The sequence below is a fragment of the Perca flavescens genome, chromosome 9 (genome assembly GCF_004354835.1).
Source record: "Perca flavescens isolate YP-PL-M2 chromosome 9, PFLA_1.0, whole genome shotgun sequence".
In the NCBI taxonomy this organism is placed as follows: Eukaryota; Metazoa; Chordata; class Actinopteri; order Perciformes; family Percidae; genus Perca; species Perca flavescens.
In genome coordinates this window covers 37765684-37778950 of record NC_041339.1, presented here as the reverse complement: position 1 = coordinate 37778950, position 13267 = coordinate 37765684, and the positions used below count along the sequence as shown (strand labels likewise).

The following is a 13267-nucleotide window of genomic DNA, read 5'->3' as shown; positions in this document are numbered from 1 at the left end:
TTGATTGATAACTCCAGAGTGAACAGAACTGTGTCCATGGCAACGCTCTGCTATGCATGGCAACGGTGTGTTATCCTTAGCAACGGTCTGTTATCAAGAAATAACAGACCGCATTCTACATTAGAATTCAACCAAGCCATGTAATAAGGGGGATAATGTAGAGCGAGGTGGTTGTTATAGCGAATACAACCCCGACAGGGTGATCAGGACCCCGACACGAAGCGGAGGGGTCTTGAATCAGCCTGAAGGGGTTGTATTCGCTATAACAACCGCCTCGCCTACATTATCCCGCTTATTACATGGTTACTATTTCAAATAAATCAATAATTTGACTAATAACTTGACAAAATATTGATTTAAATGGGAGTTTATTGATTTAAATAAGATTGTATTGCTTCCATTAGAGAAAATAGTCCATTCCGTCTCTATGGTTGGAATCCTGCGTCCATAGCAACGTAAAAACTCTGTAATGCAATCCTTCGTCTATTAGCTACTCAACACCACCTTACGGGCTGTGGTAGTAGCCTATATTTTATGGGGTGCTGCCGTGGTGGACAAATGACCCAGCTGCTGTTTTAATCACTGCAGGAATATACACATTAGCTAGGTGTTGTAGCTGAAGCGTTGTAGTGAGCTAGCGGGCTATCGGCTGCTCTAATTTACAGTAAACTGAACATTTCTGTTGACGGTGAAGTGAGACATGGTGAATGGCTTCTTTGGGAATATTTATGTGGACCTTTATGTCCTCATTCATCTGGTTTCCTTTTTGCAGAGCCGCTGCATGTTGACACACCTGTAAGTTAACGTTAAACAAGTTGCAATGTAAGCTAACTAATTAGCGTTGTTGTCCCTACGGCTGTTACTGCGTAGCTAGCGATCATAGATGGTATAGAAAGATACTAGCGATAGACGCTGTTGAAGTTAAAAAGTTAAAACCCGGCTTATGTTTTGAAAACAATGTACTTGCTAGATCTAATCAAATAACTACACTGATTAGCATTGGTCTGGCTCACACCGTCTGTAGCTTCTAAAGAATTAATCAGGTCATGTCTGACATTTAGCATATGAAGAAGACTCATTGTCCCCACAGGAAAGGTAACTATTGTTTCTGGTTTTGGGGAGCCACTCCATGCAGGGCCAGACGTGATTAGAACAAAGAAAATGCAAACTCTGTAAACTTGAACAGAATCGGCACTACCATGTGAAACAACCTTTGTCTGTGACCTGGGGTAAACCTGAAATCAGAGGGGTGTCTTTAACCTGGGACAGTTTCCATTCAGGGAAACACCCACAATTCCACAGGAATATAATTCGGAAACTGAGGTGATTTCGGCACTTCAATCTGTGACCCTGTTGCACGTTGAAGTCCGCTGTTTACAGCGTATTGTTTGTCATGTCACATGACTGTTTTTATGTGACTCCAAAAGGAGAAGCATGGATTCAGTCCGCTGCCAGCTGCAGTGTTTTCATGTTTTATGTTTGATTGTATTTTGTCTTGTCGTTTTCATGCAGTTTCATTAAACCTTTTCCTTAACTTTCAATTCGACCCAAGCCTCTCCTCCTTCCTCCAGAAATCGAAGAAAACGTCTTTTAGAGATTTCTTAACAACGCTCATCACATCTGCTGTCATTGCTTGGAGGACAGAAGTTGCTCCACGTTTCCCCACTTTTTGCCACAGCTGATAGGCTAAATTATCCGGACTTCTTTCAGCGGATTGATTGATAGCTGTCCTCCAGACTGAACAGAACTGAGTCCATGGCAACGCTCTGCTTTTGCATGGCAATGGTGTGTTATCCTTAGCAGCGGTCTGTTATCAAGAAATAACAGACCGCATTCTACATTAGAATTCAACCAAGCCATGTAATAAGGGGGATAATGTAGAGCGAGGTGGTTGTTATAGCGAATACAACCCCGACAGGGTGATCAAAGATTCAAGATGGCTGACACTCGTTTTTTCCTCGGCAAACTAATATGATTTATTTTCAACAAATGATCAGAAACACATTACAGTACAATACTATCATTGTAGAATTGAATAAAATGCAGTAACCAATCATTTGGAGCAAATTGTCATCACTCAACTGTGCGTAAGAATGCTTTTCAGTGTTTGTAGATTTTGCTCTTAGCTAAGAACAAATCCAAGTTAAGAAAACAACACAAAAAAGTGCGTAAGAAGGGTTTAAGAACACATTTCTTCGTAAGAACGCTTGGTGAATGAGGCCCATTGTTTTTATGGAAACGCAAAGAAAAAATACTTAAAAGACTTAGTTGAGTCCAGCCTTATTTCAGATCTCACTGTACAAATTAGACTTTCAACCACAATAGAAAGAATAATTCCTGGTGTTAAAGAACATAAGGCTTTGTTATATGCAGATGACATGCTTCTGTATATACTAAACCTATGTCATGTCTGCCAATATAAATTCGGAATCCCAACCAATTTCAAATTTGTTTCATTTTAAATTGAATTCTCTATGCATCACTCCACTGAGCTCAACATTATCACTTTCAATCAATTATTTATTAAACATGAAGCTAACTATACAGTTATTACCATAACAGTAATCAGTGTATATTTGTCAAACACAGAATGAGATTTAAAACCATTACATTTCAATCAATACAGAGCAACATTGAAAGCCTTCATGTATCATAATAGGCACATTTTGACATAATAACAATTATGCAAAATATTTTCTTTTTAAATGAACATTTTCTTTTCTTGAGTTTCACTACTGCTGACATCCATAGACTTGGTACTGATTAACCATCTCCTCCATGCCCAAACAGGTAATTCTGTGTTCCTCAGTTTGACACTCTGCTGCTGTGGGCCAGTACTCGATCCAGGTGCTCTCTCCGAATACATACTGATACCTGAGGAAAGCAAAGTGAACAACACACATCCGTAACACTCTGTAACATAAACATGAAAAGCCTCCTCATCCCTTCCCACAATCACTATCGATATCAACACTAACACTTAAGCTAGAGTACAAGAAAGCCTAACTTGATTTACTAATAGAAAGCAGTGAAAATGTATGCACACCAAAACTTATGATATCCTATGAAATTAGGAGACCGCCGCCTGGTCACATGATGCTGGGTGGTCACGTGCTGCCGGCTGGCTATGAGCTCCATGACGCCGAGTGACAGTTGCTAGTTGATTAGCCGCTACAGAGCTTGGTGACACTGGCTACACACCTCCATTGTGTCAGCGGTAGTTGGTGGTTCAGATACACGAAAATACGTGACTTTGAGCTGGGTACAAAGCACTGCGAGCTGCCACTCGTTTTAGCTGAAATAATGGTTAAATTAGGTCCACAAAATATGAGTGTTTTTCCGCGCCGAAAGTTAAGATCAGGCACCAAAATGACCAAAGAGGAAAAATAGCATGGTTCTGGATTAAAACCCTCTTAAGAAAAACGCATTTCCTGGGTGAAAGACTTTAATTTTCCCAAGGAAGTGGAATCCGCTCTCTTGAAAGTCTTGTATGTTAACGCCCACCCATCCACCCTGACCACCTCCCTACGCAGCCACGTTCTTATACGGCGGCCGTCAATGTAGTGAATATAGCACAAAAACAACATGGAATGCTTACGAACTACAGTGCTTAACTTTTCGTAGCTTGAACGAATGGTTCATGAGAACAGGATGAATAGCAACAGTAGTGTTAACAGTAACACTTAAGCTATAGTACAAGAAAACTTTTCTTGATTTACTAAAAGAAAGCAGTGACGCAAAGACAAAAAACTTACAATTCAGGTCGGTCAACTATGTGAATATCATTGGACGTGCCCATGATAAGGTAGGTTTTTCCCATCCTCAGACCTAAAGACTTCCTGCAATAGGAATGACTAAGGAATGTGCGCTGTTTATTCTGAGGACTCTCATCAAGACTTCCTGTAATTCAAGAATAGGAGAACAAAGAAAAGGTACTTTAGGATTTAGTTAAATGCATACTTAAGGATGTAGTACAAAGCATTAATTATGTATTCTCACATATACCCTGTGGAATCATGTTTAAAAAATTGACATTTTGGGAAATATGCTTATTCACTTTTTTAGCTTAGAGTTAGATTGATATCCATATTGATACCACTGTTATAGGAAATATGTAGCCAACAGCCGGCTTATTTAGCTAAATCTTTCCAATGGTAACAAAATCGAATTACCAATGCCTCTAATCTCCGTGTTTAATCTGCACAAAGAAATAAAATGTAAAAAACAACAATTCTTTTTTTACAGAGGTTACATGGTGGACTATTTCTTGGCCCGGGACCAATAACCTACTTAAGTATCTGCTGGTTGCCTGGCGATGCAAGATAAGTTAGCTGGCTGCTAGAGGTAGCTTCATACTTAGCGTACAAACATGAGTGAAAGATTAAACATTACCTATATTCTCATCTAACTTTCTGCAAGAAAGAGAATGAGAGTATTTCTTTTATTGTTTGACTGGAAACACCAAGAATTCAGAAAGAGGATAACAAATTGTTATGTCACTATCATTGTCATGTCACTTTAAGGCACCTTAGGAACTTCAGTTTCTAGTACATTTCAGGCAGTTCAATGATAAATACATACCTTCTTTGATGACTTCCAGTACCTTCACTGTGAAAATGTCAGTGGACAAATCTTTTGTAAAATTTACCAGTCTCACTTTGTACACTGAGGACAGACAAGTTGCAGAATGTTAGCTCACTTTCTCCCTCATTTAGTCCTACTGTACTTATCCTCTCAATCTCTAAGTCACACAAACATACACATCCATTGTTGTATGATATAAAATAAATTAATTTACACTCTCTTACCAAAATCTATTATGCTGGTCTGTGTATTTTCACAGACCTTAGCTGTTCGCTGTTCATTGGGGATTTTGTCCTTCTTCTGCTTACTGCAGTTCTCTGAAAATACACAATAGGCATAAAGTATATACACAACTGATTAAATAACCACATGTTGATGGGTTGATGGTTGAGTGCAGCTATAGTCACTATTTAAGTATTTTAATGAACTATTCTTTAGCTAGACCACTGCTCTGATCTTACTAGATCCTGCAGGTGCTTGTTGCCTTGACGGAATGTCATTAGCCTCAACAACGAGTGCGTCAAGACGGCCTATAGAGAGTAGGTCAACATCTTGGTGCCAAGACAACATCCTCCATCTCAGTAATAAGTCAGTACATCAAAGAAACTGATTGTGGACTACAGGAAGTGACAGAGAGAAGAACACATCCCCATCTCCATCAATGGGACTGCAGAGGAGAAAGTCAGCAGCTTCAGGTTCCTCAGGGTTCACATCAGTGAGGAACTGACCTGGACTCACGACACCAACACCATCACTAAGACTGCTAGACAGCAGCTCTTCCTCCTCCACAGGCTGAGGAGGTTCAACATGGACTCCAGCAACTTCTACCAGTGCACCATTGAGAGTGTCCTGACCGGCTGCATCACTGCCTGGTATGGATGTTGCACTGCCATCAACCATGCTCTACACAGGGTGGTGGAAACAGCTCAGCACATCACCAGGACGGGGGAACTCTACACCCAGCGGTGCAGGAAGAAAGCCAAAAGGATTACCCAAGACAGAAACCACCGCAGCCACAAACCAGGCTCAGGGACAGCTTCATCCTATAGGCCATAAGACTGTTGAGCTCTGAGCTCATCACATGTCACTTTACCTGTAAAGTGTCTTTATATTCTTACTGTTATTTTGGTATACTTAATTATGAACTGTTATCTCTCTCTCTCTCTCTCTCTCTCTCTCTCTCTCTCTCTCTTGGGTCTTCTACCAGGCCAAGCTTTGCACTATTCTTTTGTCCTAGATTCAGATTGTATTGATAATATGCCTGAGGCCTAAGATTTTCAATGCCAACGACTACTCTCATCATTGTTTTGTAATGAAGAACCTCAAACTTTTTCAAAATCTTAATTTGTGCTATATTTTTGTTCATGACCAAACACCTGTAAATGAATTGCATTTGCATTAGCTTGCTTACATGATAACTAAGATGGTGACAATGATAATCACTATATGTGCTAATTTACAGCATGTAAGCATTGCCATTTTGAGCATATTAGCATTAAGCCTAAAGTGCTGTTGTATATACAGTAGGTACAGCCTCTAAGAGCCACTAGCATGGCTGTAGACTCTTTATCTTGTCTAATCTTCTCTCAGCCTTAAGTCCCCCAACTTTATTGAGGTCAAATAATAAATGACTGCTGTTAACAGACAATGCAGGATGATAAGCCCCCATTATTGACCAATGCGTAGAACAATGTTAGTGTTGGGTTTAGGTGTTTGTTCAAGAATTTCAGATTTAACAAATTTATGTTTACAGTGTGTTTATGTGTATTGTCCAGTATCAATTTTCTATGTTTAGTTGGTTTCTTGTTTTCTGTTGGTTTTCCATTTCCTGTTTTATTTTGTAGTCTCTGCTCTCTTATGTGTGGTCAGAGAATGTCTAATAAGGGGAGAACTTCCACTCTCGGGAAAATTCCGGGTTGGTACAATGGGGCTTAATAGGGAGTGAGATAGGGAGTGAACAGGCTCTCCATAGACAGACTCTGGTGTGGTCTAGCATTGCTTCCCACCTTTGTGATTGTCTGCCCCAGCCTGATGTGTTTCTCCTCATTACCTTGTGTATTTATTGTCTGTGTTGTCTATGTCTGATGTGGGACTATTGTTTGGTGTTGTTGAGGTCTGTGCTGTCTTGTCTTTGGATTTATTCGTCTCAGGTTCCCTGTGGTTTTGTTTCCTGCCTGGATTACCTCTGGACATTTTTTATTTATTATAGTTTTTGTTTAATAAAGTATCTACTTTGAACTGAACTGTATTGTGTCCAAGCCCCGCTATTTTCCGCCTGCACCCATAACACAACGGATTTGGTCAGTTTGACGTCATCCTGGTTACCTTCTGCACATGTGCATTCATCATTTGCACAGAGCAGCAGTAGCTTGTCAGCTTTCCTCTCTGGATGGTAGAATTTAACACAATGTGTTTCTGCAATGGGAAATAATGATTTCAGAAAATGTACATAAAATAATTTTAAAAAGTATATAATAATAATGCCTGCTTATCCAGTGTTATCTACTCTGAAATATATTGGCAGCAACGAACATGGAGGCATCCTATGTTTCAAAGTGTGTCTGAGACTCACGGTCATAGTATTCATAGACAGACACAGCAGCTGGTTGTAAGACTCCCACTTTCAGCTCCTGATGGATCCTAAAAGTGATCTCCTCTGGTCGTGTGTGAGAAACCTGTGGACCAATGTGAGATAGAGATAAAGAAAGGAAGAACGAGGCAGAGAGAAAAAGTCCAGAGGTAGTAAACAGAGATGTCTAACCTTATCCAGGTAGATGATGAGTGAGCCTCTTTCTGACAGGACTGTGTTCATCTCATATTTTGCAATAATGCTGGCTCTTCCTTTAGACAACTACACACACACACACACACACACACACACACACACACACACACACACACACACACACACACACACACACACACACACACACACACACACACACACACACACACACACAGTCAGACAAACCATTATAAAAGACTTGTGAACAGTATGTGAGTATTATGCCTTTGTGTATCTGTACAAGTTCTTACTAAGTCCAGGTCATTTGTGTTGACAGTGAAGCCAGTTAACAAGCCAATATCCAGGATTGACATGGATGCATCTCTGTCCTTATCCTTATAGCTGTACACATAATGGACAGAATAATTAAATAACGGAAAAGGGTAAGTTAGGGGCTAGCTGGTTATAAATGTCCATGTTACAGTTTGATTGTACTTACAAAATCTCCATTTTCAGCTTGTATATGTTCTCATTCCCATCCACATCTGCAGGAGCAAAATAATGTTGAGTAATTGAATATTTTGTTTCTCATAAGGTAAGGTACTTGGCAGTAAGATGAATAAAGAAAGAGCCAGAGGGTACCAAGTTACCTGGGAGGAGCTGCACTGACAAGTTAAACTTCTGACAGTCACTCTCCTTTTCTTTAGGCTTAGCGTAATACAGAGACACCATCTGTCACATAGATAAAAGTGTATCTTAATATGTGATGAACTAATTGACATCTACTTTAAAATGATCTAAAAGAAGGCTTTGGTCTCTATTCAAAAAGGACACAGTGATGGAGAAATAATATGCTAATTTTCAGTTTCTTTTATTTTAGGGAACTTATAGAAAATGTTTCTGTCACATAATGTTAGCTTGGTATTTATGCATACAAACGCTGTAAACTGTAAACATACTGTTTACATTTGTCTTTACAGCATGCCTGCCAAGATTTAGGTTGGGGGGGTATAAAATGGAAACTATACTGTGCTTAAATTTGGTGGTGTATTTCAATGTTTCATCCTGCCATGCTGTTTTAACAACAGCTAAGCTAACAGCTACGTTAGGTTAGCTGGCTGACCAGAGATCAGCTGAGCTGCACACACGCCCCTTGAATTAGTTTGTGGGTTGCCAGGTTGCCAGAATGACGACTGTTTCAACAAATGAGACAAAGTGATTGAGAAATACTGAAATACTGTAGGTCACCTGTACACACAACAGATGATAAAACAATAACAAATTGTACTTACTGTCACTGTTGCTTCTCCTGTGCCTGTTGCAGTTACTGTTACATTCTGGTTTATAACGTCGATCTGGGGGATTTAAATATGCAAACACTCACACACACAGGCATCAGCAGAAAATACATACAGAAAACATCAGGAATGATGATCCCATATGTTGTGTGTTTTCTCACTTTAGATGTTCTGGTGGTGTAGTAGTTGTCCCTGTTGAAGTAGTACCTGTTAGGCTTTGACCTACCCGGCAACAAGATGTCCACATTCAGATCATAGTCTGGTTCTTTAGCACTAGCCCAGTACTCCGCTAAAGCCTGGTACACCATTATAGTAGCCTAGAGAGAAAAAGAGTGAGGGAGGGGAACACAATTTAAAAGCCAAATAGGTTATGAGGTAACATAAGCTGCAGGTATCAAGATGGAGAGAGGGGTCTGTGTTACCTGAGTTGATCCATAGCCTCCGTGAACCCTCTGCTGTGTGTTGAACCATCTGACAACAGGTCTGGCTTCTTCAAATGCCTTTATTAACAGAAGACAAATCAATGGTTGAAACTATCTGTGGTTGACTTGAAGTGTTCATATTATGCTTTTTGGCTTCCCTTTCCTTTATTGTGTTATATATCTTTTGTGTGCATGCAATGTTTACTAAGTCCACCCCAAAGGGACTTACCATCTTCCAGATAAAACACTGTCCACACACTGCTCCAAACAGCTCTATTGTATTGTATTGCCTTTACTTCAGAGACAAACGTGGTCACTTTGAAACGCACGTTATAATGCTCACCTAGCTGCTAGCGTGGCACTCCCTCATACTCTGCTTCTGACTGGCTAGTAGTCCTTACGTAGGTACTGTCAGGGCACGCCCTCATACTCTGCTTTTGACTGGCTAGTAGTCCTTACCTAGGTACTATCAGGGCACGCCCTCATACTCTGCTTCTGACTGGCTAGTAGTCCTTACGTAGGTACTGTCAGGGCACGCCCTCATACTCTGCTTCTGACTGGCTAGCTGCATACCTAGGTACTGAGCATGTGCGAATCCCAACAAAGATGGAACAGAAGTGAGATACCTCACTGTGTAGCTAAAACAGAGAGCTCAACAATGTGCAGTATGACAAAAATATGGTGTTTTCTGAAAATTAAACCATGTAAATCTATTCTGATATAAACTCTATATACAATTATGAACTTTAAAATGAGCATAATAGGAGCACTTTAACTTTGAAGACTTTAGTAAATATAAAGATAAGTCCTGATTCTGTTAGAGTTATAGATTAGATTGAAATCTGCCAGTTTCCAAAGCCTACTATAGAGCTTCTACATGATTGAGAGACATCCAGTCTTCAGTCATTTCACTGACTTTTGTTTCCAGATTTGTGAGGTAGCATTGATGAGGACTCAGTTGTATGTTTTCTATATTATGACGTTGTGGTAAAAAACACAATTAGGACATGCTCACCTCAGCCTTGACCAGAGCGAGAAGAGCATAAGCTGTGGCCTCCAGTGTGTAAACGTGTCCCGTAGATACTGGCCAGTGGGACAACTCTGAGGAAGACACACACAAATATATTTATAGCACGATGCTGTACCTGGAACCAAATGAATTCACTAATTATACCCCAATCTCTCATCTATATTTAATATCTATTATTTATATTGTATTTAATATCATGTTTAATTTTAACTAAGCTTTTATCCTTGTAAGGTCATTTAGTCATTAATAGCAAAGATTTATATAGAGGCTTGTGCATATGACAGCCCGACTGAGAAAGGATTTTTAAGGTCAATACAGATATAGAATATATTCAAAAATCAGATATTTTGTCAATAAACATTTCACATTAAGATCATATATTTTGTGAAGTTACGGTATATACTATTATTATCTACTATTAGTTTAAGAATGTTGCTGTGTGACGATACCTGGGGAAGCAAATTTGTAGAGGATCTCCTTGTTCAGTTTGTTTTCATTGGCCAGTGCATATGACGTCATGGCAACAGCATATGAGTAGGTGAGGTGGGGCAAACGTCTTTCCAGATAGGCCACTGCTTTGTCTATACTGGTTTGCAGCATCTGAACAGAAGGAAAAGACGAAGGAAGGAGAAAGGAGAATAATGGGAGAACAGTCGGATAACAGTAATCCATTTATTTCAATCCATATCTGTTCAGGAATGTTGTAACATTTGATCCTGGGAGAAAAGCTGAGACTGGAATGTCCCCTCTCTCTTCTGTGTCTTAGGAGCTATAGTGAGCCGCCATTAGTTACAATTACTATTGGGGTGTGGGGTAGGGATGTTGCTCTCAAAACAGACTACTCCACACAGTATCGACCTTTCAAAGCAAGTGTATCACAGCAAGATGTTTTGGTGCCTCTCTTTAATTCACCACAATCATGTGACCGACAGAGACGAGGCCTTATTACGTCACACTCATATCAGAGAGGTGTCTGGGACCCTTTTCCACCTGGTATTAAAATCTGTCATATAGGCTAGTGGTGTTTTGTTGAGTCTTCCTATGTCTGAAATAAAGAACCAAATAAAAAAAGAATATTAAAAAAAAGAATATTAATTTTGAGTCGAAAAACCTGTCCCTGTTCTTATTGGAAACTGCATTCAGTCCTGTGCAAGAAGAGAAAGCTAGAAAGGAGAATGGAGTAGCAACAGTAACTAAGGGGGGGTGGGGCTTTGCAAATGGTCAGATGCTTTATAGTGGTTCAGTGCTTCAGTCTTTGTTTCGTTATCACTGGTGTGGAGTCAGTACATGAAGAAATGATAGAGGTGAGGGAGAAAGAGAAAACATTGTTTTGATGTGAGGTACTCACATTAACACTGGCAGCACATAGTGGGCGAGACTCCTGCATGGCAATGAGGCAGAAGGCTGTCATGGAGGCATCTGACTCTCTTTCTACCACCCCACTCTACACACACACACACACACACACACACACACACACATTTTTACTCATATCATGTTTTCATCTTAATTAGCTATTTTTGTAGCACCAAGATGAAAAATTTTTGTCGATGAAATCAGTACACTCACACGTATTGTGTTACTGTACATAAATCCAATCTCTCGAAACTCGCCATCAGTTTGCTGTGCGTTGAGAATCAGAAACCTGATGGCTTCACAGATGTGTTGACTTTGCATTTCCACCAGATTGTTAGCCATGGCAAACACCTTGGCAACATAAGCTGTCAGCCTTAGAGAGGAGAGGAAGCTTAGTTTCATTTATTCACACATGACAAACACCATCCTCACATTGTGAGAATCTAAATTAGAGGAGGGTGTGCAAACAATTATATATGAGTTCATGGATGTTTAGATGCCTCACCAGGTGCTGCTCTCTTTCTGCTGAAACACAGCAAAAGACCCATCACTTTTACGGAAGACAAGCTCATTCTGGTAGCCTGGACACAAACAACACACAGCCACTTTGAGAAGTCCTGTTACATTCAGTGATTATAGCATCTGCCAAATGATTCTGATGGCATAGGTTTCTGTTCGTACTGATTGATAATCCTGGTTAAAACATGGTCTATGAGTCTATGTGTGGCATTCAGATTATTAATTCTCTCTAGGTAGTTTATGTGGGGCAAGGATATAGCATGCATGACTGTCTACCACACTGCTTTTTTATACCAATTCTGCCAATCAGAAACTTTAAAATCCCACACGGAGGGGAATCAATCAATCATTAATATTTCTGTTATCTGTGCTAATAAATACATCTTTGAGCCCACCGGTCTTGATGTGTTGGAGGGCTTCGTTACGTTTCTGAAGGCCCACAGTTTCCCACTGGTTGGTTTTGTCCAAATATGTGGCTGCAATGACTGGTAGAGTCATGCCGGCCATGTTCGACTCTCCACTTCCGCTGGGCTGGACGATCAGAGTACCCATAGAGTTCCCACTAACAACGTTCTCCACCAGCGCAGAAACCTGTTCTCTCCCTACACACACACACACACACACACACACACACACACACACACACAAAACAAAATGTTATTATATATCAACAGGAAGAAACAATTAAACAAACAAAAGGTTCCCAAAACTAGTTAGGTGATCATTTACCAATTAAAGGTGCAATATATAATACTGACAACTAGTGTTTAAAATAATTACTGCAGTACAAATTCCCAAGACTCGAAGTTCACATTGGCTGAGACCGGCGCATCCAACAATGTCCCTAGACGCTTGTCTCACATAGCCAGACATTACTCCACAGCACAGCTGAGTAGCTAACGTTAGATGCTGGCTATATTGAATAATCATAAAAGCCGTGCTGACGCGGAGCTCTGTACCCAACTGACAAACACACTTTTATGGCTTAGAATTACCGTCGGAACCGCTAAAAACTCCACAACCTCGCCGGCCTCTCCAAACCCCAGACAGACACTTCGTCGGCTTAGAATTATGATAGGAACCGCTAAAAATACCATTACCTTGCTGTCCTTTTCCACCCGACTGAAATACACACTTTATTGGCTTAGAATAATGGGAACATTCGCTAAACACACTGCAAACAGAAGGTCCTCTCTTCCTGATTTACAGCGAGGAACCAACTTGGGCTACACAAATGTTGAAATTATATAAAATGCCCATCCCTAATAGCTGTGATAAATTAGCCTGAAGCTAATTGTATTTTTTTTGTCTTGTTTTGTTTTTTCCTACCACC

General features: G+C 40.1%; 1 protein-coding gene across 1 annotated transcript in view; it reads right to left on the bottom strand.

The window, feature by feature from the left end:
- Nucleotides 1–1953: 1953 nt before the first annotated feature.
- Nucleotides 1954–13267, bottom strand: part of LOC114561496 (complement C3) — a 45473-nt gene continuing 34159 nt past the window's right edge. The window contains exons 24-42 of the mRNA XM_028587549.1: nucleotides 12330–12536; nucleotides 11921–11996; nucleotides 11629–11788; nucleotides 11408–11503; nucleotides 10509–10659; nucleotides 10045–10130; nucleotides 9030–9107; nucleotides 8769–8924; nucleotides 8602–8664; nucleotides 7960–8041; nucleotides 7809–7854; nucleotides 7621–7711; nucleotides 7346–7435; nucleotides 7157–7259; nucleotides 6910–6999; nucleotides 4809–4901; nucleotides 4582–4665; nucleotides 3756–3900; nucleotides 1954–2874 (exon numbers count right to left, since the gene is read on the bottom strand). Coding sequence (XP_028443350.1) covers nucleotides 2733–2874; nucleotides 3756–3900; nucleotides 4582–4665; nucleotides 4809–4901; nucleotides 6910–6999; nucleotides 7157–7259; nucleotides 7346–7435; nucleotides 7621–7711; nucleotides 7809–7854; nucleotides 7960–8041; nucleotides 8602–8664; nucleotides 8769–8924; nucleotides 9030–9107; nucleotides 10045–10130; nucleotides 10509–10659; nucleotides 11408–11503; nucleotides 11629–11788; nucleotides 11921–11996; nucleotides 12330–12536 — 2039 coding nt within the window. The 3' untranslated portion in view covers nucleotides 1954–2732. The remainder of the gene's footprint in view (nucleotides 2875–3755; nucleotides 3901–4581; nucleotides 4666–4808; nucleotides 4902–6909; nucleotides 7000–7156; nucleotides 7260–7345; nucleotides 7436–7620; nucleotides 7712–7808; nucleotides 7855–7959; nucleotides 8042–8601; nucleotides 8665–8768; nucleotides 8925–9029; nucleotides 9108–10044; nucleotides 10131–10508; nucleotides 10660–11407; nucleotides 11504–11628; nucleotides 11789–11920; nucleotides 11997–12329; nucleotides 12537–13267) is intronic.